This window comes from Plectropomus leopardus, chromosome 19 (genome assembly GCF_008729295.1).
Source record: "Plectropomus leopardus isolate mb chromosome 19, YSFRI_Pleo_2.0, whole genome shotgun sequence".
In the NCBI taxonomy this organism is placed as follows: Eukaryota; Metazoa; Chordata; class Actinopteri; order Perciformes; family Serranidae; genus Plectropomus; species Plectropomus leopardus.
The window spans coordinates 7548928-7566065 of record NC_056481.1 but is presented as its reverse complement, the minus strand read 5'-3'; the positions used below and the strand labels follow the sequence as shown (position 1 = coordinate 7566065).

Genomic DNA, 17138 nt, shown 5'->3' with positions numbered 1-17138 from the left:
GCGCTGACAGCAAACATAAGCTCTGTTTCATGTCTGACGTCTACAGACGACTACAATCTGTTTCTTTTCTAAGAGTCTCGCAACAACAACCACTTCAAGATGTAAATACATGTTCTGAATGTGAAATGATTGTTTTCTAACACACATTATTTTACAGTCGACACTGAGCGCTGCTCTGGTTTCAAACAGATTAAACAGAGCACTGCAGAGTGCACATGACATCCAGTCTACATTTGCGCAATAAATTTGGTTAAAGGCAACTTTTTTGTCAACATTTCCCATTTTTTTATTATAGTTTTTAATACAGTCGGTTTGATGGAGACACATAAACAGCTTTCCAGTGAAACCACTGCAGATACGCTTCAATAAATACATGAGCAGAACTGACCGTGAGGCTTAGTTCTGTTTGTACATGGTGGTTGAAAATCTCTTCGCTCTTCTACAACAGAAAAGCAAATCAGTCCAGAATCAGTTCATGAATCCACTGACGTTCATCTGGTGAAAAACACACACCGGACGTAAATTGGCTCATTCAACCCAAATATCACGGGTTCATTCATTAATTTCAAAACTAGCATCGAAGAAGACTTACACATCTCCCATAAACAATGACATAACAAACACACCTCAGTAAAACATCCTCGCAGGCTCTTCTCATGACTGATCGGATCAGTGATGGGAATACCTCTGAGGACAAAGACAGGTGGAGAGGGGTGTCATAGGACGGCCTACATCTGGGTTTCCACTGGAATTCAGTCTGATATTATTTTAATTCCCCAGAATGCTCCTGGAAAAGGAAAGTGACTACGGGGAGGTGGAACCAGCGAACTGGGACCAACTCACACGTCCCTGAAAGGCACACCGCATTTGACCAAAGTCTAATTCCTCTTAGCGCTGTGGTTAAAGGCTGCGTGTCCCGGAGAGAGATTTGGCCCTAATGTAGAAGCAGGTGTGTGTGTGGGAGAGGGTTAGTACAGCCTGGAGGATGGCGACGAGCCGGTGAGATGGTCCCAGTTGTTGTAGAGAGCGTAGGCACCAGACAGGGCTAAACCAGCCAAACCTCCTCGGGCTATTCCCTTCAGGCCGCCTGCAAACACGGAATAAACAGAATCAGTGATAAAGCTCAGTGTGAACATAAAATACACATGCAGGTTCCTCCAGCTAAACACAAGATAGATTCAAGTCTTTTTAATACGTTTTTATTGCCACTCAGAATTAAATTTAAGACAAATTTTACAAAAAACACAAATGAAAGGAGAGAAAATAACATGAACTGACATAAATTACTGAAGGTTAGGGACAATTTTACCCAAATGTTTAACATAAAGCGTGACCTTTCTGGTCGAGTTACAAAGTCAGACGAGCTGCTTCAAATGCTGCAGGAAAAAATTATAAAATTCTTCTTATATCCTGATCTGCATTACATTAATGAAAGAGGCATTTAGTAAATTATTTAGCTTTTATCTTTTTTTTTTTTTTAGATTTTACAATGCCACATCTGAAAACAGTGACTTGTAATATCCTTCTTCCAACATCTTAGCATTTTTAAGACTTTTTAAAGATTGATTTAAGATATTTTAATACCAATTAGGGGTTTATTTGTAGTATTATCTGTGATGTTGAAATCCATCGCCTAATTTAACACTGGAAACACGTTCACTGAGTTATTGACTGTAACCTGACACATTAATAGTAGATTTAAAAAAAGCAGAAAAGACATTTACTGGCTGATTTAAAAAGCATCCCAGTTAGCGTCCCAGCAGCCACTGTGTTGATGTCGTCTTCTGCTCCTCTGGCTTTCTCTATCGCCACACCGAAAACACTGTACAACAGGGCTGCAACGGCAGAGAAATATACACCAACTTTTACACCAAAAAAACTTTTTATACCACATCAATCAATCACAAGAGTGATCATTCAAAACAGGAAACTTGAAAATTAGAAAGCCAAACATCAACACAAAATCTAATATTCTGTGTTTAAATAAGTGATGCTTTCCCACATGTTGATTCTCATCCATGAGATGAGTAAATATGCCCGATACCACTATGAGACTTCGTTATAATGGTCTCACCAACTGAGCCCAGAGAGTTGGCCCATGAAGCACCTTGTCTGGTCACCATGTTGAGAATCCTTAAGAGAGAAAACAAACATTTAGAGGACAGGTCAAGAGATCCAGGAGTAATATTAGGATTAAGATTACTACTAAACTGAACGCTGTGTCAATACTCACTGCACATTACGCGGTTTGGACCATCCCATGTCCCTGGTCTCCTTCAGGCTCACCCTGAGACCATTTAAAGCCCCGAGTGCAGCTCCTGTAGTCAAAACACAACTCACATTCATACATCACAATGAAAACTCAAAACACGCAGTTCAATGCTAAACCCGTTGATTTGGAAGTCGTGTTTTATTTAAAAATCGCCAAAAATACACTATTTATAAAGGCCAGAGAGTAAAAACAGAAATGTTTATGGTTGGATTTTTACTTTTCAAACAGTCCTTGGACACATCATGTGCGACAAACGAAGAAAAAAACAAACAAAGAAAAAAACATAACCAAATGTGAGCTTAAAATAAAGAGATTTAATCAAAAACACCTTATTTACGCTCATTTAAAATTTGGCCATAATTGAACCATTGTCACTATCTAACCACCATACACAACAAGAGAGAAAAAACTTTGTCAGCTCCAGGATTTCTTCTTCAACTTTAAACATCATGGAGGAGTTTATTTTAAATTTAATAACACAGCTATGATGAAGGGAGGATAATCGCTATTATTATATCATACAATCACTATAATCACCACTCAAGGAAAAAACTAAACAAAAAAGTCATACTCCAGTCAACCCCCTCCTCTGATAAATAGAGAACAGCTCTATTTATCAGAGCTCCGGTTTAAAAAAAAAAAAAGCCTAATAATCTAATATATGCCTAATCTAATATGCCCCGAGGGGCGGAGCTCGAAACATGACAAACAGCCACAGAGACAAAATTGATAATTACGAGACCATGAACATTTGCTTATGTACAGTTTCATTGTGACTATAAATAAAAACAGTAGTTGTGTGACACAGCATACCATGAAACTGTGATATTTTCCAAGACAGTTAAGGTATTGTGACAATGTCATACAGTTGCAAAGCGTTATGTTAGAGGTGTTAATCGTCTCTTACCTGTCATGCAGGATCCTCCAATGGTAAAGAAAGCCAGTTCAAACCTTCCTCGTGTTTTATTGGCACCGGTGGGCAGAATGAACTCGTCTGTGTCCTGAGACACAACAATAACAATAACAGCTGTTACAGTCAGAAAAAAACAGCCCAAAACACATGAACTTCTTTAAACTGTGTTTATTGTTTTTCAGTAACATTGCACAAAACAAACATCTATACATGTATACACAAACACAAATATATTGTGTAATGACAGTAAAAGTGCACAGCGTAAACTGAATTTTTAAAAAGGAAAATGATGGGGGGCTAAAAAAGGCCAAGAAAGAAAGAGAGAAAATAAATGAAAAATAAATAACTGAATACTTTGTTTTTAAAGGGCGATGGACACGATCCTTATTCATGTCACATTTTATGTAATAGAGGTGATCTATATCCAGTTGCCTGTTTGTTTGTTTTTAAATCTATCTTCTCAGTTTTAATTTTCTCTAGTTCCAAGTTTCATTACATCATTTCATTTTCATTACATTAACACCCCGAACAGCCAAAAATTCAGGGTTCCCACAGCTTAAAGCAAGTTAGATTTAAGACTTTTTAATGCAACTCAGAATTAAGTTTAAGACCATTTTTCTAACAACAAAAACTGAACAAGGACAATTTTATTTTGCCCAAATGTTTCTCGCAACAAAAACATGTATTTTTGTCCAGTGTACAGGTTAGATTATCTCAGTCAAATATTGGAGATATAAAACTTTTAAGAGTGGATAACATGGAAGACAATGAAAATATTATATCATCATAAAGATATCTATTCATTTTACCAAACAGATTTGGGAAGTATCTGGCACTTCTAGCCTGATTTCTGGCCAGGTTTGTGTTTCTCAAACTGCATGTGAGATTCCACAACTTGGATTCCCATCATGGTACGTTTAGGAAAAGGTTTACTAAATTATTTAACAACAATAAATAGATAAAAGGATGTTTTTTATTTTTTTTTAATTACTATTATGTTACAATGTAAAGTCAGAAAAAAATCACAAAATACTACTTCCCACGATCATTTTTAAGACTTCTGAAAGATTAATTTAATGTAATCCTTATTTCTGGTTTAATTCAGTGCCTTTGAAAACTCCCTGTAAAACGCTTCTTTAACTACAGCTTACCTGAACCAGGTAACGAGGGTCGACATTGAGATATGGGGACAGAGGACTCATTCCAGTCACTGAAATTATATTAAAACATACATACAAGCTCATTTTACACATCATTCAACCTTAATTTAGCGAAAAAGTGGAGTAAAAGGCTTAACTGCGTGCTACAGTTTTCACCTGTTTAAGCTAACTGTAGCGAGCTAACGTTACTGCAACATTACACGATACTTACACGGAACACCGGCGAGCTCTGTGTTGGAGTATTCAGGTGCACCACCTCCAAAAAGACTCCCGAGACCTCCTTTTATTCCTCCGGATCCTTGTGAGTTGTTGTCCATGGCTGCGGAAGATCCGAGGGGGTCACCTGTGAGCACCGGAGCCGGGGGAGCTAGCTGCTAGCCGAGCCGATGTGGCTAACGTTAGCAAGCGCTAGCTAGCTCTGTCGGAAACTCTCAAAATACAAGAAAAACGGGTCAAAGACGAGCTGCTGGATTCACCCAAACACACCGACGATGTCCTGTTGATGCGTAGGTTGTATCCTAAGCGATTTCTCCGCGTGAGAAAATGGGATTTTCGTTACAGATTACTAAACTCGTCTTTCGTCAACCACTGACCTCCAGCAGCACCACGCTCTGCCGTAAAGTGCCCCGTGACGCCGAGCTATCGTGACGTCATCACGCCGACCATAAAAGACGGGGCGAAAAAAAGGATAATAAAGTTATAAACATCAATTTTATGTCACCATTTATCGACCAAAACGCGTTTGGATGTGATTTAAGTTTAGTAAATTGGCGATAAAATAGTTTCGAAGACGCCTTTAAATCCCACGACTTTACGACACCTCCGCAGATCTGAGATCTGTTTACTTAACTGAAGGGGAAGCGGCGCGAGGCAGCCGAGACGTTACAAAACTGACCTCAGGCGACCAGGAGAGATAACCGCTATCAGCACATCGAAACAGCAAATATTAACTTTATAAACAAACTTTGATCAAATTGGTCAAATGTTTTACACATAAGCACATAAACGCTGGTATAACAAGTACTCAAGTTAAAGTAGCAGGCTATTACAAAGTAAAAACACTATTACAAATAAAAATGTGGTTTTCAAAGTTATACCTACTCATACCTAAAATAAAAATAAAAAAGGATAGAAATGGCCGCTATCAGCACAATGTACTTAAAGGTATCAAAGCAAGCTTTTTGTAGGTTATCTCACTTTAAGAGTACATCACATTTTATAAAATTAGAATAAATTGTGAAGCAAGCTAAATAGTAACAGTACATGCATAATATTAGCCTCTCTGTTAATTCATTATCTATTATATCTATTATAACATCTGTTCAGGGACTACAACTAGACTTGGTTTAGTCCATCACATTGACAGCAGTGTAAATTGATATAACTAAGTAAATCAAATTAAACTAAGTTAACTAAACTAAACTAAACTCTACCCAGCAGATAATGCATGTAAGAGAGAACTTTACAAACTACATTACAGTGATGAACACATTAAGGGATATAATCCAGTAATATATTACACACTGGGTGATATGATATAAAATTTTGGGGACTAGCTATTTACATGACAGCTAAATAAATTAAAAATAAATTAAATTGTAAACTAAGTGAAAAAATAAAAGGCGGTATATACATATTTTTTTTTTAAATAATTTTTATCATTATGTTATTTATGGGATATATTTTTATTTTATTTTTGTATTTTTTCAGGTCATTCCCCTATTGTTCTTTTTCTTCCAATGTCAGTTTTTTTTCTTGAAATTTTTCACTTATTTGTTGCAAATTTGGGGGTAATTTCTTAAATTCTAATCTCAGGACAAAATGTTCCTCACATGCTACACAGGGAGGCAGCAGAGAGCTGACAGCTGAAGCAGACCAGCTGTAGAGGGGTCAGACCTGCTGGATCTGGTCCTCCTCAGTCCTCATTCTAATCAGGCCTGATTTAATTGGCTGATTTAGTTAAATTTGTTCTCAGTCATGACCGAAACAAGTCCGATTTGTTTCCATCAGTTTAAGTTTCGAGGTAGAGTTGCATAACTTCCACACCTGTCACGCCTTTAGATGATTTCCCACCGTTCAAACCTACAGGGTGCTTCACCCATGATGCAACAGGAAAACAAGACCACACACACACACGCACGCACATGCACGTTCATGCACACACACACACACATTTATGCGGCGCAGCCCCGGCCATCTGCTGCCGGTCAAAGGGACAGAGGCACTGAAGGAATTTAGTGTGTTGAATTTCACGAATAACAGAGCATCTTATTTGGATTCTGCCATTGTATGTGTGTATTCAGACGGGGCCAAGTGGAGCGATGAAGTTTGCCATTGTCGCCCAGTGTGGGTGTTTTCAGACTCTCTGGCATGATCTGTGAGTTAGTGTTCTCTGTGTTACTGCCCAGTGTGCCCACTGTCTTTCCCACAATGCTCCATTCAGGCCTGGGCCTCTCTCTCTCTCTCTCTCTCTCGGCTCACACACTCCCAGACTGAGCTGCCACCCATTTTGTGCCTCTGGCTAATCATCATCATCATCATCATCATCATCATCATCATCATCGTCGTCGTCGTCGTCATAATCATCATCACCGTTGACCAGATTTTCACTTGTGGGATAAAATAGCTATGATGTCATCTTTGTTATCTTTTTTCAGCCTTGTTTTCATCCTTCGTTTCCTCTCTTCTTCCCCTCTCTCACTCTCTTTCTCTTTCTTTCTGTCTCTCTGAGCTCCCAAACACAAAAGACAGAGAGGCCACGACAGGACCCCAGTGTATGCGGGTTGTCAAGGAGACAAGGAGACAGTGTTGGGTCTTTAAACTGCCTCAGAGGGGTGTGTGGAGTTAGGGGGAGTTGGCCTTATTTACATGGGAAGAGGACAAGAGAGGGAGAAACAGAGCGAGAGAGAGAGATTTGAAATACAACTTTTGAGCAGCTTATAGGACTCCTGCTACACTCTTAGAAATAAAGGCTCCAGAGGGCTTCATCTTGAGGGTCTGAGGTTCTACACAGAACCATTTGCTTCTATTTGCTTCTTTTTTTATTTTAAATGAACGGGATATTCAAGGGTTCTTTGTTAAACTGCATTAAGAACTACAACCATAGTTAGTGGGAGAGAGATCTATGGGTAAAAAAGGGTTCTCAGTAGAATCCACTGTCTAGGTTCTAGAGGACACCCTTGGAAAATAAATGGTTTCTCAGGAGAACCCTGTTGCTGGCATCTAGATGAATATAAATGAATATAGATGAATATAGATGGAATATAAATAGGTTCTCAATAGAAACCCCTGCTTGGTTTCTCGATGAAACCCTTACAATATTAAAGAGTTACTGATGGAACCCACTGGGTAGGTTCTGGATAAAACCCTTGGACTATGAGAGGGTTGTCACTAGAATCCTCTGGGTGGGTTCTTGATTAAACCCTTAGGATATAAAAAGGTTCTCAAAATAACCCCTTTGTTGGGTTCTAGAAGAAACCCTTAGAATATGAAAGAGTTATTGGTCGAATCCCCTGGATGGGTTCTGGATGATACCCTTGGACCATTACTGGTTTTCAGTAGAACTAAATGAAAGCCTTGGAACATGAGAAGGTTCTTGGTAGAATCCATGTGGTGGGTTGTAGATGAAACCCTCAGAATATGAAAGGGTTCTCGATATAACACACTGAGTAGGTTCTAGATGACACCCTTGGACTATGAATAGTTTCTCAGTAAAACCCCTTGGGTGAGTTCTAGCTGAAACCCTTGGAACACGAAAGGGTTCTTGGTAGAATTCCCTGGAAGGATAGCATTGTAGATGTGAAAATGTACTGGATAGCACACCCAGAGAGAGTTCTGCATGGAGCAATTACACCATAGAAGGGTTCTCCGTAGAATCTCTTTTTGGGGGTTTTGGGTGGAACCATTAACAGATGGTCCTTGGTATTTATGTAAAATTCTAGGTAGATCCCTCTCAAAGTGTTCCAGTTGAAACCTTAATAAAAGCTTCAACTGTGTACCAAAACTGGTTTCTCTTACGGGAAAAAAGCCATGGAACCATGGTTGGTTCTAGTTAGCACCTTTACTTCTACGAGTGTATTCAGCTAAAAATCATTCTGTCGCTCCGCCATCAAATATTTACCAAGCAGAGGGAATGTGGAGCTGTTCATTATGTGTGTGCATACATAGTAATGTAAATCAACCTGTCGTTTCCTCTCACTTTCACTCTTTATCTCTCTCTCTCTCGCTCACACACACACACACACACACACACACACACACACACACACTTTGATTGTGGGAGCTCTGGGCCCCAGTGTTGGCAGTGGCGAGGCGCTGACTGCAGAATACATTACCAGATGCTTGAAGAGTGTCTCATACCAGACTAGGAGACACACACAAAAAGCAGCTCCAAAACTTGACTGAAAACAGGAAAAACAGAGACAAGAGAACACACCCATCCACATGCACCCCCACCCATTTATAAATCCACACAGTCTCTCTTGTACTTTCTTTGCTATCTTGCCTCTTCCTGTCTGCAGCGGACACATTATGTCCTCTCTCTCTTTCTCTCTGTGATCAGGGGGTTGCGGCCGCAGAGCAGGCTCAACTCCAAGCCTGAAGTTCAATATCACCCCTCAACTCCACAATGAAAGCAGGAAGGGCAGGGAGAGGACGAATGAGCCACCCACTGCTGCATTCACCACGGGGAGAAAAAAAAACCCATGTGATTTTCCTCCTTTTTTTTATCCTGCGTGTGAAACCTTAACCTGAAGTGACACAAAATGCCCAAATTAACCCATGTTTATCGCTCTTTATGTTTCAATTTTTAATAAGTGGATCCTCAAAAAGAGGGGGACTAATTAACCCTTTGGAAGCTGGAATGACGTCAGTTTTCTGGGCTGCATTCGAACGTCTTCCAGAAGTATTTAAATGTCTGAAACATGAGCAAATTGGTTTGATTTCTTTCGGGGGTGTCTGCAAATTGCAAGGAATTAGTAGATTTAGTCTGGTTTTCTTAACCTTTTCACACCTGTTTTTTGCCCTGCTTTTAAATGTCTTTTATAAGCACTTTAACCTCTGAAACCAGAAAAAATGAGTCTGATTTCTTTTGAAAACAAGAGGGGTGGAAATGCAATGAGCAACTAAGCAAGAAATATCCTCAAAATTGGCAACAAAAAAAAAAAAAAGTGTAAAAGGTGACAAGAAAATGACCTGAAAATGTGCTGAAGGGAATTATTTTATATCATTAAAAACAATTAAAAATGTACAGCACAGTATTTTTATAAATATTATAAGGCCTTTTGTTTTAAACTGTTTTTTGGTCTATTACCAGTCACTTTTTTCATAACCTTTTACAAGATAAAGGGAGAAATGTCCAGAAAGCCATTATTAGAATTATCATAATAATATATTTTAATTCTGTTTAAGAATTATATATAAAAAAAATACACTTTTCTGAGGTAACTTCCCTATTTTTGTTTTGTTTTACTCTGCTTTTTTTCTTCTTTTTTTTTTGCTCATTTTCAGATTATTTTCTTGTAACTTTTCACTGATTTCTTGTAAATTTTTTGGGGTCATTTCTTCTTAAGTTGCTTATCGCCTTTTTTCCCCCAGGCTTTTGAAAGAAATCAAACCATTCTGCTCAAGCTTTAAAGGCTAAAACAAATGCAGCTACCATGACACATGTATAAGAGGCTGTTTTTTAGAGACTACAGCGACAGGCAGTGATGTTGTATATTTACTCTGCAGATGTTTGAGGGCGAGCTTGCACAATCAATTTCCCTTTAATTCCCCAGCCATCTCCTCCAAACCTGAACCCCCTCCTCCCTTTTTTTTCTGTTATACATGTGCATGCCTCAGAGAAACCATGGTGAGCTGGGTGTGTTTTGTCCTCTCTTATTACACACATCAATGTGTCTACTTAAATAGCAGGAGTGGATAGAAAACAAGAAAAGGAGCGCAGAAAGGGAGAAATGGGGAAAAACATGTTGTGGCCCTTTCCCTGCGTTTTGACTGAAATATCTGCCGGGTTTCTTTCCTCCCTCCCTCTCTCTGTATCTGACGAGTGTTTGGTGATTAGTATGCAGAAAGGAAGCTGATTTGCATAATTAAGAGCTACAGAGAAAAAGCAACAAAGATTGTTAGTTTAACAACTATGAGTTTAATAGTGTACAAAGAGTTATTCCTGCTCACTTTAAAAAGTTAAAAGTTCCAACACATATTTTTTTTTTTGTTCGTTTCTTTAGACACACATGTAATTCTTTTTTTTTTGTTTTTAAAGGAATTCAAAGCAGAGACAGATACTACGGAAGTCAACAGCGGCCGTCCTCCCAAATATTTTTTAAATCCCGTTATCGCGAGATCACGAGTTAATTGTTTTATTTTGCAAAAAAGACTGTTACTATCTTAAAATAACAGGATAATCAACCCATTATCACAGGAAAACAAAAGGTTGTTTAACTCAAGAAAAATGTAATTTTATTTCATTATCTCGATAAAAACAAGCTCTTCTGTCTTAAATTAAGGAGATAATTACAAAAACAAAACGTAGCAACTGATTTTAAGTAGTTTGTTTGCCTTGATCTGATATTTTCAGTTTAAAACGACATAATTAAATTGTTATCTCGAGATAACGACATAAAACCTTTTTATTTTAGGGATAACGGGTTGATTGAATAACTTATTAGATCACAAAGCTCTTTTTCTTTGGATAAAACTTTTTGTTTTTTCTTGATAAGGGGTTAATTATCTTTTTATCAAGAAATAACAGAGCTTTTTATCTAGAGATAAATACATAATTAAGTTATTTCAAGTTTTTCTCAGGATAACAAATGAAAAAAAAAAACGTTTTCTCGTGGTTACAGGTTGATTATCTCGCTATCACAAGATAACAAAGCTCTTTTCTCGAGATAACAGGATAACAAACTTGTTATCATGAGATAGAAAAGCTTGTTTTTTCAAGTTAAAATAAAAATCAAACTTTTGTTTTCTTATGATAATGGGTTGATCATCTCGATATCTCCAGATAAATGAGCTAATTTTGCTAATGACATAACTTTTAGTTTCAACAAAATAATGACCTTGTTATCACTGCATAAAAAAGCTTATTTTCTACATAAGATAAACTAAAACAACCTTTGTTTTCACGTGATAACAGGTTGACTATCTCCTTGTCACCTGATAACAAGGCTCTCTTTGGGATAACAAAATACTCGACTTGTTATCTCAAGATAATGGAATAATGAACTTGTCATTTCGAGGAAAAAGCTTATTTTCTCGAGATAACAGATTTTAAAAACCTTTTGTTTCCTTGTGATACGGGTTGATTATCTTGAAAGCTAGAGTTCTCGAATTTACTTCTCGTGATAAAATGTAGATCATTTTGTTTTTCGTGAAATAACAACCTTCCTTTAACAACCAAAATAAAAACCTTTTGTTTTGGGTCGTCATTTTCACAATATAACAAAATAATTAACTCACAATCTTGAAATAACGGAATGAGAAAAATAATGGGGAGGACGGCCGCTGTCGGCTTCTGTAAGATACCATTAAAGTGGTTAATAATCACAGAAGTGGTAACAGTTAGTAACCTACACTTGAAGAGTAGATTAATGTCGTACTACACTGTTAATCGTCACACTCAGAGTATACAAAAGGCACAGAGGGCAAGCGATGTTGATCTCAAAGGCTCAAGTTAATACAGAGGACATCAGAGACTCCAGTATATCAGGACATTGATTACTAATGACACATGAAGGATAGTTATACTCATCAAATTACTCTCCGTAATAAGGCATAATGTTCTTATCTGAAAAGGTCATTTAATGTTATTTTCCACGTACAAAATAGAATATAAAAATACATTATAAACTTGTTACAGATGTTACGGCTCCATGATTTTTTTTCTTTTTTGTTTTTAAGTCAAGGCATCGGTTGGTTTGTGTGTATGTGCACGAGTAACTGTACCACACTGTCTGAAAAAAAAAAAGCGGATACACGTGCAGAAATATCGATATGGACTTCCAACAAAAACAAACAAATGAAAAGATGAAATATAACACTGTTCTCTAGAGGTATCCGAACCTCACACATAAACGTTTCAGACACCGCAGCTGCTGCCTCAATACTGCATTTCACTTCCAATTCAAATAAGCCATTTTTTAAAATGTTTTTGGCACTAAAATCTGAACTGAGAGGAGTTATAGATCTAAAACCATAAAATGTAGATGATGATAATGAATCTGCATAAACCCAAAGGACATAATTTCATGCTGGGCACAAACCCCCGATGTAGCAGTGAAAGATTTAGGTGTAACATTGTTCCATCTCTCTCAAATAAATAAAGGCACTGTTGTTCAAGCTGATACAATACTGTAGTGTGAAAAAGGCAAAGGCATCGTTGTGTAAGTCGTCTTGATTTAGACAAAAGAAGTGCAACCTCCCCTCTGTGTGTGTGTGTGTGGATCTGTACTGTACAGACTTGGCATTTTTCTGCATATGTTGACTCACTATTGGGATATTTTACTGTTTTAAAAGAGATACTTTGGCATTTTGGATTCCAGTTTGTTATTTTTCCTCATGAGCGCCTGTTTCTTTACAGTGTAAAGTTTCTCTTGTTCACACATGTAAAAGGGGAAATGGAGATGTCTCACTTTAAAGGACATGAGGCATAAATTAATATGATCTTTAAAAAGCACATCAGACATTTTAAACACATCACATGTTGGTGTTACATTTCAAGGAAAAGTGAGTTAATGTGAAGGGTTTAACACCAATAACAAAGTGTAAATTAATGAGTGTGTGTTGGCTGAGAGAAGAACCAATCCCCTTCAAGAGGGAATACTTCACCCACAAAATGATCATTTCTATATTAATTCATTTATTAATTACCTGTCCCATGTTACAATGAATTTGTGAGGAAGAATTTGTTTTCTCGCACGCTTCTGTTGAATCCAAAAACACAGAATCCAGGTGCGCTACTTGTATGCAGAAGTGAAAGGATTTAACAAAAGTGCATGTGTTTGGGAAATATTGAGCAAATGACTGCATTAGGGAAGACAGTTTCCGTTAATTTTGCTTATTAACCACTAACTGCCCGGTTAATTTTTAAGAAAAAAACAACAACAATAACAACAACAACAAAAAAAGTGAAATTACATGAAATACTTAAGGCTTTCTCAAAGCACTATTTAGCGGTGGTGAAATTTTATTGTTTTTTTGAGACGTTAATGTCTGCCTTGTATTTTCTGCTGGCTGACAGACAGCCGCCTATTTGCGTTAACATGCGGAAACATAGTGCCCACTGCCGAGCCTCCGGTCTCTCCTGGTTAGCCTTGGCTGCTCTAGCCTAAACAGCACATGTTGTCAGGTAGAGCGCAACTCATTCAGCAAATAACGCTGGAAAAATGTTCTTGTGGCGCGACACTGTTGCTGTGGAAACATTTTTGCCACCCTTTGATCTCCCCAAGGTTGCCCTAGTGAATAAGCAGCTTCATTTTGAGACCCTTTAGCATTACTAACACTCGCTCTTTTGAAAAAGAGATCACGCTATCTGGCTGTTACCAAGTCCCTTCTTTACGCCTTCATTGCTCTTTTACACAGAACCAAACAATGGTGGCTTCGGTGTGATTTTAGACAACATGCTGGCATCACGGAATCAACGCAGGCGCGACATATAACACAACAGCATCCACCTCTAGCGTGACATATAAAATACACGTCCGCAGTGCTTTCTAAACAATAATAACAGCATAACATGTCAGTATCAATCATTTATCGTCTTTGTTATATGGTGGCTGATCTCGTCCTCTGCTCTAAAGGGAGGGCTCCTGATTCTCATTATCTGCCCAATTTGCGGATATTTACGGAGGCTGTTCTTCTTCTCCAAGTTAGCGGCTAACTGCTACAAGCGGCTTTGAAAATCTCCCGCGATGGGTCGCTAAAATAACATGCAGTCAAACGTCTTATCGGTCGTAATTTCGGTTTTAATGAGAAATTCAATTCTACAAAAAGGAAATTTTCACAGCCTGGTTGACAGCTGTGACAGCCAATCGATGCACTCGCATTCAATGGAGCTGCTCGCAATTGGTCTGACGGGTGGTTTGGCGAGAAGTCCCCATCTAACCCCACCGTGGATATCGTGACTGCATCACCATTGACATCACCATTGCAAGTTGGCAACGGCCATATCTCAGATATTCTTAACCCCACTTGGGGACGCCCCAAGTGGGGTTAAGGCCCCCTCTTGGTAAGTGGGGGCGTCCATCTTTATATACAGTCTATGGTCGTTACTAATTGAATGAGCAGCGGCGCCAATAGCTAGCTTTAACCAGACCTGAATGGTGCAGAAAACTAAACAATAAATCAATCCATAGATCTACAGGCTTTACCACTCAAAAATACACTCTATGGTTAACTGTTGTCATCCCTAAACTGTATAAATAAGACCTGGATTATACTGCACGATTTGTGTAAGAGTTCAGAAACAGATGTTCTGATATAGTTTTTGTTTAACGCGGCCCCCCATTTACTGTAATTCATCAAGAATTTTCTCAGTTTTTGGGTTCTTCATTTACATGCAAGAAAATCAAAGTTTTCCTCACAAATTCAACGTAACACGGGGTGAGTTACTGATTAACAAATGGTCATCTCTGGGTGACGTACTCCTTTAAGTAAAAGGCGCCCGATGAGGAAAGCTGTCAACATATCTCTTTTTAGTTTTAGTGTTTATGGAGGGTTTCTGTGCTGGATAAGTACCATCATTATGAGTATAGTTACCATGTTATTAATAGAGTCATTATTAATATTATTGCATCACACGGACCGAGGGCAGCTCAGGGAGACAGTTTGGCACAGCCAGGAATTGGTTTAGGAGCCCTTCACCAGATTGGGGGCCCCATCCCCAGTATAGTCTACTGGTTATGCATGGCAACATCTGTTACAGATTGGGATTTTTACTGGTTATGAAACATTCTCAGACTGGCTTTGGACTTTTTTGGAAGGAAGGCACGTTTGGTAAAGTTTAGTTTAGGACTTGGTGGTGGGCGGGGTCCTGAGGTTTACTCCCGTGATCGCTGTCGTCTGGTTGGCTGGTTAGACAGAAGCAGCCGGGGTTGTTCCCAATGTGGTGGTCTGGTTGGCTGAGCTGGGGGAGTGACGGGGCCGCGGGCCAATGAGCACGCCAGCAGGCGGAGATGGGTGGGTCATCAGTGGGCGGAAAGGTCAGAAGGTCAAGGGGTCATGGGTTAGTTGCCGTGGCAGCTAGAGTTAGACAGAGACGGACAGACGTGGAAAGGAAACAAAAAGGGCACATAAAAGGGGACATAAAAAGAAAAAAAGATAGAAGAGAGATTAGTGTCAGCTAGTGGCGTCAGGATGACAACAAGGCAGATCTACGGCCGTCACACAGCATGAGGGGCGCTGCAGAAGAGCTGCACAACACCTTCATGAGCCCTGCATAACCATTCAGGAGGACTTACATCAACCAGCGGGTGGTGACATAAGGAATGGCCGGTCAGCGATGCTCACGTGTGCTCATGAAGGTGTTTGCGAGGAGATGCCCCTCGTGTCGTGTGACCGCTGCTATAGTGACACTACTCATGCTAGCTGGGCTACGTCTAGCACAGACAGACAGTGAAACCATGGACAGAGAGGGAGACAGCATGGTTTCATGTGGGTGAGAGAGTGACCTTTATGTCCAAAGAAAAGTGTCTGGGCCTCAGAAATACTTTGGCTTACTGACAAGTAGAGCTATTGTTTAGCAGCAGGTGTAAGATTAACAGTCGTGATTATTGATTATGGTTTGATCCATTTGCTATGAAGTATTAGAAGAGCGTCTAATGACTACAGTAAGCAAAGAGGCACCATAAGAGATAGCGATGAGAGGTTAAGAGATGGTGATTTTAGAGACAATTTAACAATAGACAGACTAACTACAAGAATTTAGAGGCTTTGGTTTTCTTTAGAGATTTGTTTTTTCAATAGTCATCTTTATTGCCTTTTAGTGTTTTTTGTCCATCGTGTACAACAAGAGCGCCACCGCTCACACACGCACGCACACACACGCACATATATTGTAGCTAGCTAGTCCATTTCTATTGCATAAAACAGTCACGAGGCCTGTGGATCGAGAAAGGTCGCCTCGTCTTAAATAGACAAGAGCACAACACTGCCTTCACTGCCACCTTTATCGCGGTGACTAAAACAGTAGTAGCTACACACCTTGAATAAAAGTTTGAAGTTTACATGGAGACACTTCATCTATAAAAAGCATGTCGTAAAAATAAAAATTTACAAACTAAAAAAAAAAGAAAAAAAAAAACTACAAGTATTTCCAAAGCGATCTTGTTCCATAAGCTTCATATAAGCACTTAAATCCTTAAAATCCCTATATACAAATTTATTTTGCAGCTAAATACATGGTAACAGCGCCACTCCGGCGAGGAAATATATGAAAGATGTAAACAGTCCCAATGATAAAGTCCAGTGGGCGACTGATAAGACCACAAACAACAGTATTTCATACAAAAGAGCTTGTAACACAGACTTCAGTAGTTATCACACGCTGTGTTTTAGTAGTAAAGACCAAAGTTCATGTTGAATTGAATGACCTTTAGATAAGAAGACAATCACTGTTATGTTAAAGGTCCAGTGTGTAGGATTTAGGAGGATATAATGGCAGAAACATAACATAATAAGCATGTTTTCTCAAAAAAACAAACATATCTAGATACATATTTTAAAACAATATCGAACTTAAAAATGTCATAAAAAACTGACCAAAACTATTAATTTATGCAAATCTTACAACTTT

At 38.7% G+C, this 17138-nt stretch overlaps 2 protein-coding genes across 7 annotated transcripts in view; both read right to left on the bottom strand.

Moving 5' to 3' along the window:
- Positions 1-261: 261 nt before the first annotated feature.
- timm23a (translocase of inner mitochondrial membrane 23 homolog a (yeast)) lies at positions 262-4949 on the bottom strand. Its single transcript, XM_042507834.1, has 7 exons — positions 4557-4949; positions 4337-4395; positions 3180-3273; positions 2234-2318; positions 2075-2133; positions 1725-1835; positions 262-1087 (listed from the first exon to the last, which is right to left on the bottom strand). Exons 1-7 carry the CDS (start codon positions 4660-4662, stop codon positions 969-971), a joined length of 633 nt encoding a protein of 210 aa, XP_042363768.1. The 5' UTR covers positions 4663-4949; the 3' UTR covers positions 262-968.
- A 5237-nt stretch (positions 4950-10186) lies between these two features.
- qki2 (QKI, KH domain containing, RNA binding 2) overlaps positions 10187-17138 on the bottom strand; it is a 31195-nt gene continuing 24243 nt past the window's right edge. For 4 of the 6 annotated variants that reach the window (XM_042507331.1, XM_042507332.1, XM_042507333.1 and 1 more), the window contains one exon: positions 10188-15586. In XM_042507331.1, coding sequence (XP_042363265.1) covers positions 15564-15586 — 23 coding nt within the window. In that variant the 3' untranslated portion in view covers positions 10188-15563. Of the gene's footprint in view, positions 15587-17138 lie in introns of all 6 variants that reach the window. The other 2 variants (XM_042507336.1, XR_006106851.1) reach the window with 2 other exon arrangements.